General features: G+C 41.8%; 2 protein-coding genes across 4 annotated transcripts in view; one reads left to right on the forward strand and one right to left on the reverse strand.

Annotated features, from left to right (window-relative positions):
* Positions 1-1,130: 1,130 nt before the first annotated feature.
* LOC128622822 (evC complex member EVC) lies at positions 1,131-16,894 on the reverse strand. 3 transcript variants are annotated; one of them, XM_053649580.1, is made up of 22 exons: positions 16,783-16,894; positions 14,803-14,962; positions 14,220-14,315; positions 14,028-14,117; positions 12,376-12,554; positions 11,853-11,937; positions 11,673-11,738; positions 11,045-11,173; positions 10,668-10,820; positions 10,226-10,442; positions 9,940-10,082; positions 9,669-9,767; positions 9,338-9,550; positions 9,156-9,265; positions 7,411-7,540; positions 3,474-3,632; positions 2,244-2,379; positions 2,042-2,144; positions 1,744-1,849; positions 1,533-1,613; positions 1,372-1,440; positions 1,131-1,205 (listed from the first exon to the last, which is right to left on the reverse strand). In XM_053649580.1, the coding sequence occupies exons 1-21, from the start codon at positions 16,806-16,808 to the stop codon at positions 1,423-1,425; spliced, it is 2,499 nt and encodes an 832-aa protein (XP_053505555.1). In that variant the 5' UTR covers positions 16,809-16,894; the 3' UTR covers positions 1,131-1,205; positions 1,372-1,422. The 3 variants fall into 3 exon arrangements, with proteins under 3 accessions (XP_053505555.1, XP_053505564.1, XP_053505572.1); XM_053649589.1 differs by having other exon boundaries at positions 1,131-1,208; XM_053649597.1 differs by having other exon boundaries at positions 16,779-16,894.
* Positions 16,895-16,930: 36 nt separating this feature from the next.
* Positions 16,931-24,857, forward strand: part of LOC128616794 (limbin-like) — a 17,381-nt gene continuing 9,454 nt past the window's right edge. Inside the window, exons 1-9 of the mRNA XM_053639601.1 lie at positions 16,931-17,414; positions 19,793-19,847; positions 20,785-20,945; positions 21,049-21,105; positions 21,315-21,495; positions 22,249-22,349; positions 22,707-22,772; positions 22,876-23,010; positions 23,146-23,294. Of these exons, the coding sequence (XP_053495576.1) occupies positions 17,256-17,414; positions 19,793-19,847; positions 20,785-20,945; positions 21,049-21,105; positions 21,315-21,495; positions 22,249-22,349; positions 22,707-22,772; positions 22,876-23,010; positions 23,146-23,294 (1,064 nt within the window). The 5' untranslated portion in view covers positions 16,931-17,255. The remainder of the gene's footprint in view (positions 17,415-19,792; positions 19,848-20,784; positions 20,946-21,048; positions 21,106-21,314; positions 21,496-22,248; positions 22,350-22,706; positions 22,773-22,875; positions 23,011-23,145; positions 23,295-24,857) is intronic.

Raw genomic sequence — 24,857 nt, forward strand, 5'->3', positions numbered from 1 at the left:
AACCACTTCTTATCGGTACACAGAATTATGTCATGCTCTGCGTTTCATATATATAGTAGTGGTTTAGTACAAGAGCTTCAGAGTGCTCTCATTATTCTATCCTGCTTTATTCTATCCTGTATTAACCATCTTTCTGTAATAAACCTTTTTACCTTCAGAGGACGAGTCTGCGAGTGTTGTCTAATTTCCATGACAATGTACATGTTCTTCTCCCTGTGTCTGCATGGGTTTCTTCTGGGTTCTCCGGTTTCCTCCCACCTCCCAAAAACAGGTTTCTAGGAGGGTTGGCTAAACTCAGTTGCCTCTAGGTGTGAATAAGTGTGTGTAAGTGATCTGTGATGGACTGTAATGCCATTCAGGATGTATTCCTGTCCCAATCCCTGTGTTCCCACGATCCTCTGTGACCTTCATCAGGAATAAGCGGTTACAGAAGATGAAGGAATTATTCTAGATATCAGTCACACAGAAAGACATGAAAATACTGATTGTATATCTAAAGTAAGCGTATTTCATAGCCTATTTGTGATCAGTGTTAATGAGCGCAACTGATTGTGCTGGATTGCTAACATGGGCTAATAAATACGTAATAGTTCTTGTTAGGCTCGTCTTATAGTTACGCTTAATTGTGTGGAACTTCTGCAAAACAAGTTTTCATTTACATTTTAACAACAATAAACAGTGGTTCCGTCAGTAGCCTCTTTATTTATTTGTCTTGAATAAGACAGAAAAATACAACTTCTCTTATTATACAACTGAGAAGACTTTCCTGTGCTGGAAAACCTCATCAATTCTCTGCATTGTTTAAGCTAACCACTAGGGGCGCTATGTTGTAGTGCACACACACCTGTTGATTTAATAAAGATTTCAGTTCATCTTTAAAAGAGAAGACTTTCCTGTGTTGAGAAAACAAACGTACAGCTTTAGTGCTGACTGTTACACTGTTCTGCCACTGGAGATGCTTTAGAAAAATGCTAAATATACATCTCACAGAAACATCACCATATCAACACTCGTTTTAATCATTTGCTTGGTGATCATTAAAAGCAGCAAAGTTTTTATTAAGGTTTCTGAAACTTACAGGTAATTGTGTGTGTGTGTGTGTGTGTAATATAAGAGACAAAAACAAGGTATTTTTCAAAAAAGCTTTTATTAAAAAATGCTCAAACACAGGTCAAAACTGCAGCATCTCTTGGGCCTTTATTGGTCTGCTGAGACAGAAAGGTAATGATAGGGAGACCATTAGCAAATGAGACAGAGGCAAAAAGCAAAAGTGAGATGGACTAATGGAGCAAAAATGATTGACTGAGAAACAGAGAGAGACAAATGTAGGCAAGTATGAATGTGCGTGTGGTAGGGGAACTGGTGGATCACCTGCATTGGGCAGTGTGGAATACAGATGGTTTTCTCTGCACTTCAGTGCCACTACACTCTGCTCTGCGCCTATACACATACACACAAAGTAATACAACACCCTTCATGAACAAACAACACACAGCTTGGTGCGTAGGTGCGTGCGTGTGTGAGTGTCTGACCTGCATGTCTTTTCTTTGTGTGTTTGTCACAGGAACTCTTGTTAGAGCTGCCAGTCGAGACAGGAAACTCTCCTCTTCTTTCTAAACACATCATCTTTCTTAGCATAGTGTACCAAATTATGCAAATATTGAGGACCTTCTGCTGATCTGATAAAAATTTCAGTCAATCTTTAAGTCAGTATGCTGTGTGTGTGTGTGTGTGTGAACTCACCTGAAGCTCCTGACTGATGGTTTGTGTTTGGTGCTGCAGGTCCACCCTGTCACACACACACTCCTCTGCACAGTGAGAGAGAAAACGTTGCTTCTGCTGCTCGACTCTGCACACACACACACACACAAATTTTCCTTTTCCCCCATATCAACAGCAGCTAACTAAAAGCAAACACTAGGTTGTGTGGAGCAGATGTGATTCAGGAAGACAATTCACTTGCCTCAAAATATGCCCCCCTCCCTATTCCCCCTCCAAATCTAAACCTATAGCATGTGTGTATGTCTGGGGATATGTGTACCTCCTGTAGAACTCGGCTGAGTGCGGTTTTCTAGCCCAGTGGTTGAGCTCCCTCTGCAGAGATCTCACACACTCTGCTGTTTTCTGCCATCTCTCTCTCAACTCTGTGCACACACACACACACACACACACTACATGTAACCTTCTGAAACACAGTTAGCTTTTGTAGAGATATGTGTATGATGCATATGATTGATCTATACGCGAGTGTTGTTGTGGCGGGCGGAGTTGCATTGCCGTGACGACTGTTTGAAGGTGAGAGCAGTAGTTCATTATGAGAGTGGAAAGAGAATCATGCGATACACACACACTGTCACCTAGTGCCTTCATCAGCTGCTCCTGTAAAGACAGAAAGGAATTAAAGCTGCAAGCAGCATTTTCGGGGCCTCACATACAATTGTGCACACAGATTTTAAGATGATATTATCCAAATTTGATGATTTTTGGGTGTAATTTGTAGGAGGAGTAGTGAAAACAGATTAGATTCAAGCATTTCCTACATGTCACTGTAACTTTTGACCTCTAGGTGGCGCTGTCATGAAATATGTTGTGTAGCCTCAGGTCATAGTCCTGAAGACAGGTCCCAAGTTTCATGACAATGCATAAAGTCGTTAATGAGACACAGCGTCACTTCCTGATTGGCGACTTCATTGCCAGATTTGACTTGTTACAAGCGAATGGTTTCAAAAATCAAAATTCCATTCGATAACTTTTGTTGCAGATTGGTCTGAAGATGTTATGAGCCACATTTGGATAAAATTTGGAGGAGTGGCGAAAAGTTTTTAACAAAATCCAAGATGGCTGAAAATACAATTAGATGGAAAATCATCTGGGCCATTTAACTCACCTGGCATTGAAAGTTATGGGCATTAACATACTTTGAAATTTGGCCAAAATTTGACCTGTTGATGGCGCTAGAGCTTTGGGAGCTTGGAGCCTAGATTTGGTGTATTTGTAACTGAATCTATCCTGAAGCTATGTGTCAAATTTCACAACTTTTTACCACACAGTTCCATGGGCAGCCATAGACACCCTAGCCAGATTAATCATAATAATAATAATAATAAGAAGAAGAAGAAGAGGAAGAAGAAGGGGAATCTGTAGAAAAACAATAGTTGCCTTGCACCATTGGTACTTGGCCCCTAAAAAGAGACAGGAATATATACAGAGAGACAGAAAGAGAATAGCTTCAGAGCTAGGCAGAGTTAATACTATAGAAATGATAACATATCAGTACTAACGCAGTAACATAAAATTTGTTCCCTTCTGCCCAACCATAGTAGAGAATTCATCAGCACTGTGCAATAAAGTTGTTTATGATACAGCAGGTTGAACCACTTGGTTCATGTAAATCAGTTACATAAATATTTATCACAATACTCATTATTATTATCATTATAAATATGCTTTCATTTATCTTACTGCTGCCTCACCTTCTGTAGATCATTGACTGCTGTCTTGTCAGATGGTACCGAAGTGACCAATCGCAGTCGAACGTTGTGGGTGAGGGCGTGGCCAATCAGAAACTGGGCATGGCTTTGGAGGAGCTCAGAGGCTGTTTCGAGGTCTGAGAGTAGCTCCTGCTGGAGGCTCTGTTCAATCACAGAGCAGCACAAGTCAGTATGTATATTAAGCATGTACAGTGAGGGAAAGAAGTATTTGATCCCCTGCTGATTTTGTACGTTTGCCCACTGACAAAGAAATGATCAGTCTATAATTTTAAAGGTAGATTTATTTGAACAGTGAGAGACAGAATAACAAGAAAATCCAGAAAAACACATGTCAAAAATGTTATAAATTGATTTGCATTTTAATGAGGGAAATAAGTATTTGACCCCCTCTCAATCAGAAAGATTTCTGGCTCCCAGGTGTCTTTTATACAGGTAACGAGCTGAGATTAGGAGCACACTCTTAAAGGGAGTGCTCCTAATCTCAGCTTGTTACCTGTATAAAAGACACCTGTCCACAGAAGCAATCAATCAATCAGATTCCAAACTCTCCACCATGGCCAAGACCAAAGAGCTCTCCAAGGATGTCAGGGACAAGATTGTAGACCTACACAAGTCTGGAATGGGCTACAAGACCATTGCCAAGCAGCTTGGTGAGAAGGTGACAACAGTTGGTGCGATTATTCGCAAATGGAAGAAACACAAAAGAACTGTCAATCTCCCTCGGCCTGGGGCTCCATGCAGGATCTCACCTTGTGGAGTTGCAATGATCATGAGAACAGTGAGGAATCAGCCCAGAACTACACGGGAGGATCTTGTCAATTATCTCAAGGCAGCTGGGACCATAGTCACCAAGAAAACAATTGGTAACACACTACGCCGTGAAGGACTGAAATCCTGCAGCGCCCGCAAGGTCCCCTGCTCAAGAAAGCACATATACATGCCCATCTGAAGTTTGCCAATGAACATCTGAATGATTCAGAGGACAACTGGGTGAAAGTGTTGTGGTCAGATGAGATCAAAATGGAGCTCTTTGGCATCAACTCAACTCGCCGTGTTTGGAGGAGGAGGAATGCTATGACCCCAAGAACACCATCCTCACCGTCAAACATGGAGGTGGAAAAATTATGCTTATTATGTTGTAATATTATGTATGAAAAACATTATGTTTTTCTGCTAAGGGGACAGGACAACTTCACCGCATCAAAGGGACGATGGACAGGGCCATGTACCATCAAATCTTGGGTGAGAACCTCCTTCCCTCAGCCAGGGCATTGAAAATGGGTCGTGGATGGGTATTCCAGCATGACAATGACCCAAAACACACGGCCAAGGCAACAAAGGAGTGGCTCAAGAAGAAGCACATTAAGGTCCTAGAGTGGCCTAGCCAGTCTCCAGACCTTAATCCCATAGAAAATCTGTGGAGGGAGCTGAAGGTTCGAGTTGCCAAAAGTCAGCCTCGAAACCTTAATGACTTGGAGAAGATCTGCAAAGAGGAGTGGGACAAAATCCCTCCTGAGATGTGTGCAAACCTGGTGGCCAACTACAAGAAACGTCTGACCTCTGTGATTGCCAACAAGGGTTTTGCCTCCAAGTACTAAGTCATGTTTTGCAGAGGGGTCAAATACATATTTCCCTCATTAAAATGCAAATCAATTTATAACATTTTTGACATGCGTTTTTTTTGGATTTTCTTGTTGTTATTCTGTCTCTCACTGTTCAAATAAATCTACCATTAAAATTATAGACTGATCATTTCTTTGTCAGTGGGCAAACATACAAAATCAGCAGGGGATCAAATACTTTTTTCCCCTCACTGTAAGTAGGGCTCCACAATTAATCGAATATCGATCGTGATTACGATTTTGACTGCCTACGATTAAATGAACATGATCGACTGCGATATTAACGTTTAAAGTCCGTCCTCCACTAATAGAAAACTCCGCTGCAGATCAAAATCAAATACTTCCTACACTTACAACCAATCACACAGAGCGGTGCAGGGATGACGTCATTTTGTATGCCAAAACCCCGAAACGGAGTTAGCATTTTAGCCCTCGAGCTGCCAGCTTCGCTTCGAGCTCCAGCGCTTTGCGTGAGGGGAAATCATGAAATTAACACGATGCTAAATGGCACTACAGAGGTTGTCGGGGACATTAAATGTCATCACGCCAAATGGGAAAAAACTTTGCAGATAAACTCAGGGCTCTACAGTGCCACCATTTCACTCGCATTTGTGACTGAAAAGTATTTTGTGCGACTGTGAATAAATATTTATTCGCACCGGTGTGAATGACCTGTTCAGAGTTGTATAATACAATCGGGATAAAAACTACAGGAATTCCAAAATGCATCTACACTGCGCAACAGTTACTTTCACACTGCTTTTCATCTCCTCAGTCAACCGAACAAGTGTGAAAATACTGCAAAGAAGTCATTATGATGACGAGTAACAACGAACATCTGCTTCAACTTCCTGATCTCACAAACCGCCATCTTTTATCGCTCCCGCAAAATAACCTGAACTTGCACCTGCTTGTGTAGACACAGCGGCTTCGGGCGGAGTAAATTAATCATAATGCTAATGCTACAAGGTGGGTTTAATTCAAACTTCTTTATTAAAAAAAATTCCTCACCAATCATAATCAAGACTAGCGACTGTTCAGTCTGTAAACATACAGTACTCTGCTGCTCTCCTTTACTAACTCTCATTCACTTCATTTAAACTCACGGTTGCTAGATATCATTAGAAAAGTCAACTCCAGTTTCCATGTTTTCATTTCCCCCCCAAAACACAATATTATCAGCAGACATGGACACTGTGCTGGGGGAACCGATCTAAAACTGATAAACAAACAAAAATAAAACTACTAAACTGTAAAGACAGAAAATGTGCTTATTTATAAATAAATCATTTAATATAAAAAAAAATAGATATTATAATAACTTCATTAAATATAAATAAAATGAGAAATGAAATAATGTTTAATTACTATGGGTTGCATTTAATATAAATTTGACATTAAGCTTAGTTCGCTATTTCCATAGAAGGCTATTAGCCTTTTTCCTAATATGGATCATGTGTGTGTTAGTCTACTTTTAATTAGGACTCTTTATTGTTTAAGATATTTAAAAATAAATATTTCATGCTTGTTTATTTATCAATTAACCAACAGTATTTCTTATTGCTATTATTTTAACTCAATTAACAGTGACCATGAGCAGAGAGCTTACATTTAACTGTTTATGACGGACCTCCTGATTAAAGTTTAAATAAAAAAAGATTGGTATCTGGATCGGTATCGTCTGTAAAAATCCTGATCAGATCATCAGTAATGATCACCATTAAACTAAAGCACTTTGCTTCTGACAGGTAAATGAACTCACCCAATCACATCCTATATGAGATTATTCAGATATATACACAATATACACAGAGCGGTTCAAGAACTGACTCCAATCCAGAACCCCGACAGTGGAAAATGTCTAATAGTGTAGCTTTAAATATATTTAAGAGGAGCAGACTTCAAACACTGAACATTGATGTTTATTGTATTTGTTTACAAGGTGAAACAGGTTAACGGTTGTTTTTTGCATACAGTCTGTAAAATTAACTGAAAATATTAAATTTTGTTTATCAGAAGGTAAATTAATTTGTCATGGCTCACACTAAGTTCCTAAATTCTGGCAAAATTGACAAGCTCAAGTTTTCTCATGCCTACTTGTGTGTTAGATTGTGGCATGAGAAAACTTAATAAATGTGAAAGTGCAATAAAAATATGTTGTCACTAAAATCAATTAATAATCGTGATAAATAATCGAAATGTCAATATTGATCAACATAATCGGGATTATCATTTTGGCCATAATCGTGCAGCCCTACGTGTAAGTGAGTGTAACCGTTTTTAGTGTGCGCATGTACCTGTGTGTCTGTGTGTGAGAGCTGTGCAGTCCTCATCGCTCTCAGTGCTGTGTTGTAGAAGTGTTGAGTTGTTAAGTGGTGCTGGAGGTCTGACAGCAGAAGGCACTGTTTTCCCTCAATCACCACAACACTGACGGAAAAACAAACAGCAGCTCAGTAAACTAAAGTTTTAATAATCAAAAAACAAAATTAATGAAAAATAATGAGGGCAATGATGCAAAATAAGGATTGTTTTTATACAAGACATGGTACTGTAATATTTATTTACTGCATTATTTTGGCAGTCGGGGGGCATGGTGCCTTAGGGGTTAGCACGTTTGCCTTGCACCTCCAGGGTTGGGGGTTTGAATCCCGCCTCTGCCCTGCGTGCGCGGAGCTTGCATGTTTTCACCATGCTTCAGGGGTTTCCTCTGGGTACTCTGGTTTCCTCCCCCAGTCCAAAGACATGCATTGTAGACTGACTGGCATCTCTAAATAGTCTGTAGTGTGTAGATGTGTGTGTGATTGTGCCCTGCGATAGGGTGTCCCCTGCCATTGTGCCCCGAGTTCCCTGGGATAGGCTCCAGGCTCCCCCTGACTCTATGTAGGATACACTGAATCTAGTCCATAACTCAAATCCCCATCTCTGATTTCTTTCACAAATAAGAGTTAACCATAGGTAAGCCATGCCGTTGAGTTGTGCAAATTGGGGAAAAAAAAGATGATGTGGAAATTAATCGCAGGTGTCAGATCCCACATTCAAAAGTCCATGTGAACATGCCACATGAGTAGAAGGTGGTGATGGGTGGGGCTTAATTACAATATATAGAGGAGGCAGGCAAATTGACAGGATAATGATGGAGGGTTTAGCTAGGGATGAGATATTCTTCCCAATTTGATCTTGCCAATGGTCAACTGCGTCCTTTTCCACTTGCGGCTCATGCTAAGTCTCAGGGCAGCATAACAGACTCGAAGGAAAGTGCTGTGTGCTCTGTTCTGCATAAAGAAGCTCACGGATGCCTACGTTTGGTTAGTGTCGCTATGTTTGAGAGGAACCCCCCTTCCACCCTGAGAGCTTGGCCAATTTTGCTTCCTTGGCTTCCAACCATGATTTCGATCATCTGTGGCCGGGAGTAAAAAGAGCAGGAGCTGGCCAATCACCAAAACTGGCAAACACGTTTCTGTTGCACCACTTGGGAGACTCGCGAGTATTCAACATGACCGAATAAGGCAGTCAGTCCAGGATTTTGCGATCACAGAAATGAATGCTAAATCAAGGAAACTGCAATATTCGCAGGAGCTTGCAATTTTTCAACATTACCGCAGATTTGGGCCAAGATGTGCCACGTGACATCACAACGTGCGTTCATTAAAATCCCTCTTAGATTCACGTGTCAAACATGAGTACAGCTAAAAGGGCTCATTCACCAACAAACATCACTTGCAAAACAATTTTCACAATATCACCAATTCAAAAAAAGCACAAAAATCTCAAAAATCAAGCATTTTTGGCTGCAACAATCACACAAAAAAACACAAAACCCTGTATGGACCGGTAAGGAAAGATCATGAACAAATGAGGTGAGGTTTAAGCAAAGACTATTAAAGAAGGTGCCTAACTAAATGACGATATAGAATAAGAGGTGGGGCTAAAGGATAGCATACGGAAAGAGGGGTGGAACTAAATGTCAGATTATTAAATAAAAGGAGGAGCTGAAGGACAGATGCAAGTAGGGGTGGGGTTAAAGGAACACGTCATCTCTCACCTGTCCTTTATGTCTTTCTGTCTGGTAATCACTGCTACAGTAACCTTCATGTTCTGGTTGCCTAGGTGATTAAGAGCAGCAGCAGCTAATGCTTCTTGTTCAGCCCAAATCTGGAAAGATAAAGAGAGATATCAATTAACACTGAGAGAGACCCCCCCACACACACACACACACTAACACACCTGTTTGCTTTGCTCTAGCTGCTCTCTGAGCATCTGCAGCTGCTGGTGGGCGTGGCTCTCCTTCTGCCGCATCTGACTGGTCCAATTAAGCTCCATGCTGTTCAGAAGTGTGCAGTTGTGTTCCTCAGAAAGGGCGGAGCTTGTAGTAAGCACGCTCACAACACATTCTCGCCACAACATTCGGACACTTTCCGAAAATTTACAAAACAATTTCTGGAAAAAACCCCAAAACAAAACAAAACAAAAAAAATTACACATACACACACGCTTAAATTTTATTTGGATGTTTTAAGGTTAGAGGATTAAGTCAGACATCCAGACCAGCACCCACCTTCCACAGGTCACACACAGCATCGGACACTCTCCTGTCTTGCTGTAGCTCAAACTCTTGTCTCTGCGTCCAGTGTTTTACCTTTAGCTCTGCCAGCAGCTGAGAGACAAATAATGACATGGTCAGTGGGAGGGGCTTTGTCATGTCCAACCGCATCTCCACACACGGTTAATTACATCATATTTAGAAAGAGCTAGTCATGTTTGACTACATAGACAGTAGGAGGAGTTAGTCATGTCCAATTACAGATATACAGTTGCAGGTGTGTTACCTTGGCAACCTGCTGAGCATCTTGATGATCATGTGATTGGATCATGTGACTCTCTCTGTTCTGAGCCTTCATCATCTTCCTCAACTTCACATCGACCTTCCTACAGTGATCACTGACCAGCTGCAGAGTGTGATCTGTGACCTCTACACACACACACACACACATGCACGCACACAATGGTGATGTTGAGTTCATGAAGTAGATGTATTACAACAGTGTGTTACAGTTTGACTGTAAGTGTGTTGAATGCAGTGTGTGTACAGTTTGATGAGTGTGTAATGCATACGTTCAGTGCAGCGCTGCAGCTCATTACTAATCATGCTCTGCAGATCACCGATCAGCTTCTCCATGTGATCAAACTCCAGCTGTCCGTCAGCAGTCAGCTCCTCCACTGACTGGCTGGTGAGCTGTACTATAAGCTCTGCCTCCTGCCTCATTAAAACAGTCCTAATTCTTAACCAACCAGATAACTCCTCCCACCACTGCTGCCTGTCCCATAGTGTCTGGTGGGGAGAGAGAGAGAGAGAGAAAATAGAGATTTAAAGGTCAAGTCTATTTTCGATGTTGTCTGTCTGTTTTTGTATGTATTAGATGCATTAATTTACGCCACCTATTTAAAACATCTGCATCTCTGTCTGTATATATATTATAGTTTTATGGTGTTAATTAAAGCATGTTTACTCTGTGTGTGTGTGTGTGTGCACGCATGCATGTGCCATCCTCCAAACCTGAATGATATTGGAATGAATGTCTTTCAGCTGCTTTTCCACCAGCAGCAGGCAGCTGACGAGTGTACGCGTCACTTCCTGTGTGCCATCATTCGGCTTGCTGCTATGGAAATGTTGACAAAGCCGCTCCAACTGTTTAGCAAAACTCAGAGCCTACACACACACACACACACACACAGTATAACACATTGTTATCTGTAAACAATGAAAGTGATTGCTTTAGCAGGCAAATCTGAATCAGTTCACTGTACAGTCAGCATGATGTTAATTTGAGGTTTCTTAACTTCATAGCAATGCTAGTCATGTAGCTCCAGCCTAAAAATTAATTAACAAAGCTTTCACTTTGTGTGGACACAAGTGTGCGTGTGTCCAGTTACCGTATGTAGTGTGTGTTCCAGTTTCTCTCTTCCGGCCGTTTCCACTTCTTCTATGGAACAGATTGGCTCCGCCCCCATCTTGGACCTGTCCAGTCCAGAAGACGATTCCCTTTTCAACTTCTCCAATTCCTGCCCAGAGTGACCATGGGTAAACAAGTCTCTCTCTTATTCTTTCACATGCACACATACACAACAAAAAAGTCTTTGTAGAACCTGTTATTTTTAGAAGGCGGGCTTTTGTTCAGTTTCTGCTGTAAGCAATTAAACACACTATATGGCTGAATGTTTGTGGACACCTGACCATCAAAGTGCACAAAGTGAGGTCTATGAAGACATGGTTTGCCAGAACTCGAGCGGCCTGCTCTAACAGGGCCCTGACCTCAACCGAACTTAACACCCTATGGATGAACTGGAACGCTGATTGCACCTCAGACCTGGCTGAATGAGCACAAACCCCCACAGACACACACCAAAATCCAGTGGAAAGCCTTCCCAGAAGAGTGATCGTTATTATAACGGCAAATAAACGTTTGGCCACATATATGTGTATATAATTTAACACAATACAAAATGAGATGGGGACATGTCCTCAGTGTCCCTGGCGAAAGTTACACACAAAGATACACACCTTCTCCTGCTGCTGTAGGAGTCGATCTTCTGTGCTGAACAGAGCTTGTACAATCTGGAGGAAAATCTGAAATAATAATAATAAGAGGAAGAGGAAAAACAAGAAGAATAAATTAGTTTATAGTGAATGTGTGTTTATGACTTAACGTATATAGACTGCGTGTATGTGCACTTAACCTACTCCCCACTGTTCCTTCTGTAACTGAGCCATATGTTGATGAAGGTTCTGCAGTGTCACACACAGCAGACTGAGTCTCCTCTCATCACTAACACACACACACACACAATTAGATACCTTCAGAAACAGCTCCATCCATACTATATGGTATATTCTGTTAGTGTATGTATTAGGGTTGTGCGATGACAAAAATATCATATGAAGATAGTTGAACGCATTTCTACGATACATAATATGTATTACAATATATAGGTTTGCGAAGAAACTTCTAGGAAAACAGTAGGGGGTGCATTTTAAAAAAAGAAAAAAAGATAATCTCTTTGATGACGTTGAAAACAATCTTTAAAAAGTTAAAGACATACAAAAAGTACAAAAGTCGAACAAAAAACAGCTGCTTCTAGTCAGAGAAAATGTAATAATGTAATGAAAAGCTCTCTCATGATATCTCAGAACAGCGTGATGCAACATACTTGATCACAATATCAATATTGTATCGTTATATCGTCCTGCCGTAGTGTGTACTCACTCAGGGTAGGACAGTGTGTGCGCATAGTGCTGTGCTCTCCTGAATGTGAGGTTCGCGTGTGTTTTGTGGGCGGGACCAGATGATACGCTCTCGTCCTCATCTCTGCTCTCGTCCGGCCAATCGGAAGATGAAGAGGAGGAGTCGTGGGGTGAGGGATCTGAGGCTCCGTCTGCTAATGGCTAACAATCAGATAATGCAAATAAGACACTCACCGGATCACAGGCACGTTATTATTATCATCATCATCAGTACTGAAATAAACTGTTTAACAGGAAAACAGTCTCTGAAATCTGAGATCTTTTTTCAATTAAAACTGGAGAAAAAAACCCCCCAGAGTAAAATCATGCTTTTGGAGATCCATAGCAACAGCTGCATTACTGTATCCTGTTGATGTGCGTATTTTCTGATACGAAGGTCCTGTTCTTCATACGTTACCTAATAAATCAAAGATTTTTTTTTAATGACTGGATTTACCATCATTCCAGACAGGCTATTTTGGCTCTTCACAAGCACCTGAGACATTAATGTTACTGGAGCGAGTTGTTTGAGATAACTGTGCATTCATATTTTGATCACTGGGTCAACGATTGAGTGGAGCCATTATGAAATCATAATGCTTGTGTGAGATTTTGCTACTTTATTCATGCTCAGTTTATTCATGTAAACTTTTGAACAGGATGATCAGTGTAAATTGTTATTATTTTGTTTTTCCATTTAGTACTGCCTTTCAAACGCTAAATAAGATACTTACATGTCTCCCAGAAGACAAAATACTAACAATTTACACCGATCATCTTGTTCAAAAGTTTATACCCCCCTGACTCTTAATGTATCGTGCTGCCTTCTTGATCATCAGTGAATGTTTTCACCTTTTGTAATAGTCGTGTATGAGTCCCTCAGTTGTCCTCAGTGTGAAAAAATGGATCTCAACATCATATAGCCACTGTTGGAAAGGGGTCAAATATGCAGAAGATGCTGGAAAAGTAAAGAATGTGGAGGACCTGGAGGATTTTCCTGAAGAACAGTGGGCAGTTTAACTGCTCAGGACAAACAAGGGACTCATGAACAACTATCACAAAACATAAAACAGTCACTGATCATCCAGCTAACGACACACAGTATTCAGAATCAAGCGTATGTAAACTTTTGAACGGGGTAATTTTGATAAATTCAGCTATAATCTTGTCTTGTGGACTACATGTAAACATCTGTTATGTGAAATAGCTTATTCAGGACAGGACTAAATAAAAAAAACATGGGATTTTTATGATCCCTCTTATTTAATTAACAATATTAAGATTTAGCACATTCTGCAAGGGTTATGCAAAGTTTTGGGCACAACTGTATTTTGACTTCGCAAATGTACACATTTCTGCCCGTGTTTAGCTTTTGTTGGGTTGTTTGGCTCAATAAATCATGTATACGATTTAATTAATGCGCAAGGAGCAATCAAGCCTGTTGATGGCTTGTTTTTAGGAAGGGTTCCAATAATTCTGGAGGACATATATAAGATCGGTAACAAGCCTGACAACAGCTTCTGGTTAAATCCATCATCATATCAAATTGACAATATAATATTGCAGTGATCCACTTCACTGCTTCTTAATTACCTAATGAGCAGAAGCTTCAGCGGATTAACACAAAGATCTTACTCTGTATCTCTGATTAATGGGATAGACCACCCTCGCCTTCAGCGCGAACGCACTGACGTCATTGATTATAGGGCTGTCCGTGCGGATCACCTGAGAGACAGGCAGAGAAGAGAAAGGATTAATGAAAATGATTCAGTGTAACTATTTTCTATTCATCCAGAAGTTTATGTGTGTATGTTTGTGTGTACAAACTGTATCAGCAGGCTCTGTGTTCCTTCCCATGCTATCCCGCTCCGTTTCCTCGTCTCTCTCATCCACATCCATAAGGCTCCACGGGTCACCTTTAGACTACACGGCATGCTAACTTCAACTCACAGGAACATTTAAAGACTTTTTTTGTTTAAACACAACTCTAATATGGGAGAATGTAGGTGTGTTAGTGTTACTGTGATATGCTTTAAATCTGAGGTACTGAGAGTCACCAAAGGTTATTTTTATACTAGTATAACAGAAAACAAAAATTAAAAAAGAGGTCATAAAAACACAAAGTTTAAGCTTCATGTCAAGGCAAGAAGCCCTTGTTGGACTTTGAACAGAAGAATAGAGAACTGATGGATATTATTCAGTGATCATTACCATTTCTATTAATGTTAACTTTTGTAAAACTTTTGATTTAATAAATTGGGTTTCCTAAAATCATAACCTTATATGGACTCCTTTAGTGTGTGTAAGCCAGTTAATATTCGCTTAATTTCAACATTTTGTTTCTACGCATAATACAGGATTGCAGAACTATATATGTACATGTGTGTGTGTGTGTGTGTGTGTGTGAGACCTTTGGAGACAGACAGTAGGGTTTAAAGAGTAGTGTGTGTATAAGTACAGCGGCGATCATTCCCAGCAGCAGTCCTGCACACACACTTCCCAGCAACACTCCCGATTGGAGAGCCACACACTCCGCTTGTTGCAGCAGCACATCGCCTGAGCACTCCATCCTACACACACACACAAAAACATTAAATTCTGTTATCAACAGATTACAAACTGTTATCACTTATGTTTGAGACTGTTTAAATTTTTTTCTTGTATTTAAATACCACTGTAACCAGTGTTGCCAACTTTGAGACTTTGTTGCTGGATTTGGCAACTTTTTAGTTACTTTAATTCAAAAAAGAGCCTTGCAACAAATTTAGCGACTTTTTGAGAGTGTGTCAGTCACTGTCTTAAACTTGATAAGGCTTTCCAGATCTTCGTGACATGCTGATATATATGAGCATCTTAAACTTGATAAGGCTCTCCAGATCACATGACATGCTGACATATATGAGCAGGTTGGCACGACTCACCATCAGTATGTAATGCCTGACTGTGTTGTGCTTGGGACCAATCACTGATCACCCTTGTTCCCAATGACCAATCACTGAGCACCACTGCTCCCAATGACCAGTCACCGATGACCACTGCTCCTAATGACCAGTCACCAATGACCATTGCTCCCCATGACCAGTCACCGGTGACCATTGCTCTCCATGACCAGTCACCGATGACCATTGCTCCTGATGACCAGTCACCAATGACCATTGCTCCTAATGACCAGTCACCAATGACCATTGCTCCCCATGACCAGTCACCGATGACCATTGCTCCTAATGACTAGTCACCGATGACCATTGCTCCCCATGACCAGTCACCGATGACCACTGCTCCTAATGACCAGTCACCAATGACCATTGCTCCCCATGACCAATCACCAGAGACCATTGCTTCCAATGACCAATTACAGATCACCGTTGTTCCCAATGACCATTGCTCCCCATGACCAGTCACCGATGACCATTGCTCCTAATGACCAGTCACCGATGACCATTGCTCCCCATGACCAGTCACCGATGACCACTGCTCCTAATGACCAGTCACCAATGACCATTGCTCCCCATGACCAATCACCAGAGACCATTGCTTCCAATGACCAATTACAGATCACCGTTGTTCCCAATGACCAGTGTGCCCAATGACCAATCACCAGTGCTCCCAAGGACCAATCACCTATCACCACTGCTCCCAATGACCAGTCGCCGATCACCACTACTCCCAATGACAGATGACCATTGCTCCCTATGACCAATCACCGATGAGGATTGCTCCCCATGACCAATCACCGATTATTATTGTTCCCAATGACCAATCACTGATCACCTTGCTCCCAATGAACAATCACCAATCACCATTGCTCCCAATGACCAATCACCAATGCCCATTGTTCCCAATGACCAATCACCGATGACCATTGCTCCCAATGACTAATTACCGATCACCGTAGTTCCCAATGACCAATCACCAGTGCTCCCAATGACCAATCACCATTGCTCCCATTGACCAATTTGATGTAATTTGGTGATCATGCCAATGAACACCTCAGTGAAGTCACAACCTCAAACTTTTCAGAATATAATTTTCTTTACCACCACCATCCAACAAATATTACAATATGAACACATTTAATGTGTTTCTGCTTGGGCTTTTCCTTTAACAGATAAAAGGGGGAAATCATCTTCGCCATGCGCGAGCAAAGCAAATGTTAAAACAAAAGGGACTTTTTTTGACAAGCCACACGCTGAGTTTTCGTTGTTATGGTAACTTTGTAACGGGTTCAGTACTAGAACGTAATCGCTTTGAGGGTTAAAATGGCGCTCCACACATGCGCAGAAAGTTAGGTCTGGAACCTACACTCTTACAGGATGTATTTAGAAATAAAAATCTATATAAACACTACACCTGAACACGTAAACATGTGTTATCTTTGCAGCATACCTACTGCGCGTGCATGTAGTGCAGCCTCATTATTAAACCAACATCATCGCGCGCGCACAGGGATTAGGAATGTCTCCTAGTCTTCGCCGCACATAAAATTCCGAGAGAGAGAGAGAGCGGGGAGAGCGGGGAAGGCGGGGGGGGGGGGTCTCTGCCGCACACAAACAGAATCCAGTTTTGACCAATAGCATTTGTAGTCCTTCACAGAATAGCCAATAGGATTCAGGGAGGGCGGAGCCCCGATTCAGAATTCCTAAAGTTTGGAGTTTGGGGAAAAGTTTCAGACTCCGCCTCCTTTCCAAAAGACTAAACAACATTGAGCAGGAAAAGCGGAAGTGCGTTTCAAATCCGCTGGATTCGTATGGTTATAGTGTTTTTATTATTATTTATTTGTATACTGTCCATGTAGCGAAATATGAGAGAATTCTGTGTGATGTGAACGTTTATGGTGATTTATGATTTTGTCCTGGATGTTAAATGCGTTGGTCTCGCGCGACCTTCTCTTTCTACTTCGCGTGCATCCTACTGTGTTCGGCGCGAGCCGTTCACCGCCGCCACAATGCGCGCGTGCTTACTCTGAAACCGGAGGATAACGGTACAGTACCTGTACCGGATGTGTGCAGTACCCGCGGTCAGGTAGCGCATGCTCTTTGGGACGTTCTTACCAGTGCATGCATCTTCATTTCATGTGACAGTGTTGTAGAGTTTGCATGTTAAGTACTCATATTAGAGAAGGTGTTATTATGATCACTTAGTAGGGTGATTATAATAACCCCTTAAAGGAAACGTCCACCCTGAAACACATCAAATATATTTATACAGAAAAATGTGTGATGTGCTTAGTGATAATGGTGTTAATATGTTGGTTGGTGCTATATTTGTGTTATTCTTGTCAGAAGTTAGTGCTTGTGCGTCATGCTGACGTCAGAGTATGCAATGTTAGGGCAGTTGCACTGCCGTTCAATAGCCGGAAAAAATGTCATCGTTTGTGATGATTGTGGATATACAGTGGATATTAAACCTGGATATTAAAGCTCAAACTGTACTAAAATCCACAATGGCCCTGATGCATATACTGAGGATCTTTCCAACACACTTGGCACTACTCGACACTATAGTATACAATTCCAGAAGAGTAATGATTTATATTCTCACTATTCGGTGTCACCCAAAAGTGAATGGGTTCCCTTTTGAGTCTGGTTCCTCTCAATGTTTTGTCCTCATGTTGTCTCATGGAGTTTTCCCTTGCCACTGTTTTCCCTGGCTTACTCATTAGGTATAAATCTACATCTATACCTATATAAGGATATGTGTAAAGCTGCTTTTGACAATGTCCTTTGTTAAAAGCATTATATAAATAAAATTGAACGGAAATGAATTGATGATGGTCACGTTTCCCTGTCAGCAATTAAAAACAAGAGCAAGAGCTTCTTTTCTCACTCACCATTTTCCAGCGATGTTAACTAGACGCTGTAACTTCCCAGCCTCCGACAAAGAAAAGTCAAAGAAAGCCCCCCCTCAGTTTGGATTTCCTACACAGGAACTCCAGATGGTCTTTTCACCTCAGAGTTCCTCTGAGTTTAACAAGTGATGTCAAATCAACATGGCTGCACACAGCATCAGTAGCAAACAAACTACCACTTCTTACCTTTAAATGAGCTATGCTGTATATACAAGTATTTGCTTTAGACCAATCAACATACAGACATATCAGTTTGTTAAATCTATAACGTAGACTAGACAGATTGCTGTTTTGAGGAGGAAAATATACATCACTCATTGTAGTTAGTTGGCTAGCTCTCAAACGTTTTCCTTGTGTAACATGCATCCCTTTGTGGCCTCTTAGACTCGTCAAATTTTCGCAGTTTAGTTTTTTTCAAACTAGGCTCTTCTGTATTAAATTTCTCAGCATAGAGACTTCATCCATTCATCTTCTATACCGCTTATCCTTCTTCAGGGTCACAGGGAAACCTGGAGCCTATCCCAGGGAGCATCGGGCACAAGGCGGGGTACACCCTGGACAGGGTGCCAATCCATTGCAGGGCACAATCACATACACATTCACACACCCATTCATACATTACGTCACTTTGGACATGCAATTCAGCCTACTATGCATCTCTTTGGACTGGGGGAGGAAACCGGAGTACCCAGAGGAATCCCCTGCAGCACTGGGAGAACATGCAAACTCCACACACACAGGGCCATGGTGGGAATTGAATTGCGAACGTGCTAACCACTAAGCCATTTTAAATAGTCTTAGGTTTTATCAGCATGTGGCTAACAGTACTGTACACTAGTATATCAACGGATGTCTCTGTTTGATGTGTGGCTTAGTTTGCTGTGTAGAATTGATTTCATTGATTAATATTTCTCATTTTTATGTACAGGTTTACAATCCCGACAGGTAAAATTTATAATAAAAAAAAAGTTCTAGAATTTCTATGCGGCCCCCCAGTTTGAGTATCGCTGGGCTAGCTTGTTGCTAGCAAAAGACGAACATGGAGGCAGTGGAGACCGCACACATTGGAGTCAAACTTCCAGAATACAATGCAGCTATACCATGTTATGGCAGAGACTTGGTTCAACTAATTAGGGTTGGCTCTGGGAGGACAAGCGCATTAGCCTTGACTGTAGTATTTGGAAGCCTTCGTGTTTGAGGCAGAGTGTACAGACAAGGAGGTGAGAGCGCTGGACAGACTAAAGGACTAAAGCGTTGCTGCATCACTCTCTTTATGCAGAGATGAATTCCCACTGGCACCTTCCGGCAGCAGGTCGTCGAATGATATTGTGGGTAATGTAGGTAACTGTCAGCCAGAGTGAAAATGTCCGACAGGTAGATTAAAAAAGTTTAAACCAAAACTGCGTCTCAGAATTTGATCATAAAATATCTTAACATCTTAATTATAAAGATTAATCTACGTGTCATTCAGGGTGGATTTCTTTTTCTTTATAAGCACTATACAAATAAAATTGAATTGTGTATGCACACTGTGTATTACTGTTTTGTGCAGCATTTCGGTGGATTTGATCAGAGGAATCGGTGTGAGCATTTGGACCTTAATGCAGGTAAAACACACTGCTAAACTTCAACGTTCAAGACTGCATTTCTTTTAACACTGAGACAGATCCAGTGTTTGGTAGCTGACATGCTGCAGTGGTTGAGCTGCATTACTGGAACATTTATTTCACGCCACACTTGAAGTACGTTCACACATACAGCGACTCGCCGCAACAAAGCGACTGGAAACCATTCATTTTCACTGAGAGTTGACGACTTCCGGCGACTGTTGGCGAGTAGGCGTGTCCAGGGAACTTTATGCAAATTTTGAGCGACTTGGGGCAGCGACTACCAGTGAGAGTGAAGACAGTAGAGTTCATGCTGCCTGCGAGTCCGGAACAGTCCGGCGTTTGCGCTTTTGCCGCAGATAGATGGCCGTAATGGCAAAGAGCACACACTGGTTCTCCGTCATCTCATGAGATATGATACGTATATACACTGGTGAATTTTATGTACAAGCACTCTCCCTCCAGAATGTTTCATTTTAGCGGCAAGTAAACTGGTTTGTTGTCAAAAGTGGAATGCTATCCACTGATAAATGTTACTAAGGCAACCAGTATTAGGAACGCCTCCTGACGACTTCATAGTGACTGGCATGACTTCATAGTGACTTCATAGTGACTGGCGACTTGCAGCGATAAAATCACTGTATGTGTGAACGTAGCTTTAGGAGGTGGTCTTTCACCATTTAATCGTTTTCAGCTCACTGTGAGCTGTCAGCATAACCAAAATATTTGTAAATCCAGTGGGAAGCTTTAGTAAAACATTTACACACAACTTTACTAAACTATTAATAAACGAGGCCCAGTGACTCTAGTGGTGGTGTCTGCTTTAGTTTGTTTCGATACTTGATGGAATATACCAAGGAACACCTTGATATAACCTTCTTCCTAGTGTACTTGAGACTTTATGTATGAGCGAAACTGATTTTGTCATGAAAAACAGGAAGCACTTTCTTCTTAAGTCAGTGGAATGAGGAAGTCGCTCTCTGCTCAGCGGCCCCTGAGGGCCCCTGGGGACACAGCCTGTACGCTCTAATTGACCAGCTGAGAGAGACAGTGCTTTGGCGAAACCACCAGAGAGAGCCACGACACACACTACCTCAGGTGAGACCCGTCTACCTGTCGCCTGTCTCAGTACAACACCAGTACATCCGAGTGCTGATGTGACACACCTCACTATATGATTTATATCTACTTCCTGTTGCAGATTGGGTCTGCAGTAAAGTCATCAGAATTTGGTGTCCAGTTCCTGAAATGTGCTCAGGTACTACAGTATCATCTCTCTCGCGCTCTCTCTCTCTCTTGCTGTCTCTCTTCCTTTGTTAAAAAGCTACAGTATGTAAGTCCATTATGTTTATCTGACTGTCTACATCGCCTGTTGAGTACTTCCATGTTCCATGAGCTATTAAGGGATATAAAGCTACTCAACATGTGTTTTTATTGGATAAAATTTATTTTCTGTGTGTGTGTCAGGTGGTAACAGGAAGTGAGTTTCCCAAGGTAAGTGTCCACCTGGTAGTTAAAACCCTTGAGGGTGCAACAGACCTATCACATCTCAGTATACGTGACACCATCTCTGACATCATCAGCCTGCAGACCAATGGGAAAGTACAGGACAGAGAATACCAAACCTTCAGCACGGACACACTGCCTGGTACACACACACACACACTCACACCCACACACCAACCATCAGCACGGACACACTGCCCGGTACACACACACACACACACACACACACCAACCAAACCTTCAGCACGAACACACTGCCCGGTACACACACACACACACACACACACACACCCCAAACCGTCAGCATGGACACACTGCCCGGTACACACACACACACACACACACACACACACCCCCCAAACCGTCAGCATGGACACATTGCCGGCACACACACACACACACACACACACACACACACACACACCCCAAACCATCAGCACAGACACACTGCCCGGTAAACACCCACACACACCAAACTGTCAGCATGGACACACTGCCCGGCACACACACACACACACACACCCCAAACCATCAGCACGGACACCCTGCCCGGTAAACACACACACACACACACACACACACACACACACCAACCAAACCTTCAGCACGAACACACTGCCCGGTAAACACACACACACACACCCCAAACCGTCAGCATGGACACACTGCCGGTACACACACACACACACACACACACACACACACACACACACCAAACTGTCAGCATGGACACTGCCCGGCACACACACACACACACACACCAACCAAACCGTCAGCACGGACACTCTGCTCGGTACACACACACACACACACACATTATTCCTATTAATTTGTAAACATTTTAATTAATGTTTTGTGTGTGTGTGTCTGTGTGTGTGGGTGTGTGTGTGTTTAGCTGGTTCAAGTTATGCTGTATCATACACAGCAAGTGTCAAAGGTAGCATCAAGGAAGATCTGTTTCTGCCGGCATTCCTCACCTTCTCTAGCCCATCTCAGGTATACACACACACACACATACACACATACACACACATCCCTGTTGAAGTCATGTTCATATTAAACCCTCTAACAATTTATCTATATGTAGCTTCAGACTCTCAAACTCACTGAGTGACTGATTCACTGATCCACTCACTCTCTTCCTCATTGATTGACTCACTGTTCCACTCACTCACTTTCTCTCTCTCTCTCTCTCTCTCTCTCTCTCTCTCTCTCTCTCTTGCTCACTGACTGACTCACTTACTCATTAATCCACTCACTTACTAATGAATCACTCAATCACAGTCTCTCTCACTGACTCACAGCCCGATGTACAGATTGTTTAAGTGATTGATTGTGTTTTTGTCTTTACAGAATGATATAAATTTATTGGGGCCTGTGGTGGCGAATTTCACACTGAGGATAAATACTACTGAAAAGGTGAAAGCGCACATACACAGAGGTGTGATTCTGCTGCTTAACACTGATGCTGAATAAAAGAATGATTTCTTACTGATTGATTGCGTATATGTGTTTTCCACAGGTGTGTGTGAATCATGCCTTACACTTTGCAGGATTCTGTGTGGCTTTTCTGATCTCTACACTGCTGCTGTCTTTCACACTCCTCACTGCCAGCTGCTTCTACAAGAAGTGCTTCATGCGCACACCTCAGCATAGGGTGAGTGACACACACACACACACACACACACACACACACACACACACACACACATAGCAGAGTGCTGCGTTTAATTAATGTTGTTAATTTTGTGCTAATAAAGTGTTTTAATACTTTGCACTCTATACATTTTAGAAGAGGCGGAGCTTTAGTGTAGAGGTGGAGCCAGAGGAGGCTGTTAGTAACGCCAGTGACACAGCCAACGAGGACGCTGCGTTTGAGGATAGAATCATTGACATCATGGCACTGGAAGATCCACAGGACATGTCACATGCTCTGGACAAGTAAGATCAAGACCTTAATAACCTCTAACCCCTGACACTTACCACATTACCTCTAACACTAACGCCTGAATGCTACATTTCTAACATTACAGCTAACCACTACAACTTAAGTACAGTTCCCTCTGAAATTACTGGAACTTTTAGTTGTTTGTGCTATACATCAAAGACATTTGGGTTTGAGTTCAAAAGATGGATATGAGATAGTTTGGGATTTCAGCTTTTATTTCCTGGTGTGTACATCTAGATGTGTTAAACAACATAAAACATAGAACCTTTTGTATCAGACCACCTAATTTTTAGGTGAGCAAAAGTATAGGAACAGATAAGTCTTGAAGTAAATTAAAGTAAATAACACTTAATATTTGGTTGCATATCCCTCGCTTCAAACCTGTGACTCATTGACATCACTGGATTGTTGGTTTCTTCTTTTGTGTTGCTTTTTCAAGCTTTTACTGCAGCGTCTTACAGTTGTTGTTTGTTTCGGGGATTTCTCCATTCAGTCTCCTCTTCAGGAGGTGAAATGATGCTCAATTGGGTTAAGGTCTGGTGATTGACTTGGCCAGTCTAAAACCTTCCATTTTTCCCCCCAATGAAGTCCTTTGTCGAGTTGGCAGTGTGTTTTGGATCATTGTTTTGCTGTGTGATAAAGTTCTTCTCTATTAATTTGGATGGATTTCTCTGTAAATTGACACACTTGTCTTCTGAAATCATTCTGCTGCTACCATCAGGAGTTACATCATCAATAAAGATTAGTGAGTCTGTTCCAGAAGCAGCCATGCAAGCCCAAGCCATGACACTACCTCCACCGTGCTTGACTAATGAGCTTGAATGTTTTGGATCATGAGCAGATCCTTTCTTCCTCCACACTTTGGTCTTTCCATCACTTTGGTAGAGGTTAATCTTGGTTCCAGAATTTTTGTGGATCATCTCTGTATCTGGCCTTCTGATTCTTACTGCTCATGAGTGGATTGCATCTTGTAGTATGGCCCCTATATGCCCTGTGGAGGTTGTTGGTGATGTCACCAACTGTTGTTTTGGGTCTTTTCTTCATAGCTCTCACAATGTTCTCTTTTACAGAACATTCCAAATTGTTGTACTGCCTATGCCAAAAGCTTATGCAAAGGCTCAGATTGATTTTCCCTCTTTTCTCACCTTCAAAATGGCTTGCTTTTCTCCCATAGACAGCTCTCTGGTCTTCATGTTGGTTTGTCCTTTTTAACACAGGTGAAACCTAGGGCTCAAACCAAGAGTAGATATTTAGTGCTATTAATTCTTTAAACAATCAAACTTTAAACTTTAAACAGGGGATACCTGGGCAGCAAGAAACACCCATCAGTCATAGGTTCCAATATACTTGATCACTTGAAAAAATGGGTGGGTTCAAACAAATGGTGTCATGTTCCAAGTTGTTTAACACATCTTGATGTAAATATGAGGAAATGAAAGCTGAAATTCTGATCAGTTGTCTCATAATCACCTTTTGATCTCAAACCCACATATCTTCAGTGTATAGCAAAAACAATAGAATTGGCCTTGCTGTTCCAATACTTTCAGAGGAGACTG

This window comes from Ictalurus furcatus, chromosome 2, assembly GCF_023375685.1.
Source record: "Ictalurus furcatus strain D&B chromosome 2, Billie_1.0, whole genome shotgun sequence".
Lineage (NCBI taxonomy): Eukaryota > Metazoa > Chordata > Actinopteri > Siluriformes > Ictaluridae > Ictalurus > Ictalurus furcatus.

What these genes read in the sequence shown, in the direction of transcription:
- LOC128622822 (XM_053649580.1), bottom strand. Translation starts at nt 16,808, where the DNA reads ATGAGGCTGCACTACATGCACGCGCA. An exon ending in CTGCACTACATGCACGCGCA is followed by an intron (nt 14,963 to 16,782) that starts GTAGGTATGCTG and finishes GTGTGTGTGTAG; the next exon opens with GATGGAGTGCTCAGGCGATG. An exon ending in CCCGCCACAACAACACTCGC is followed by an intron (nt 2,145 to 2,243) that starts GTATAGATCAAT and finishes GTGTGTGCACAG; the next exon opens with AGTTGAGAGAGAGATGGCAG.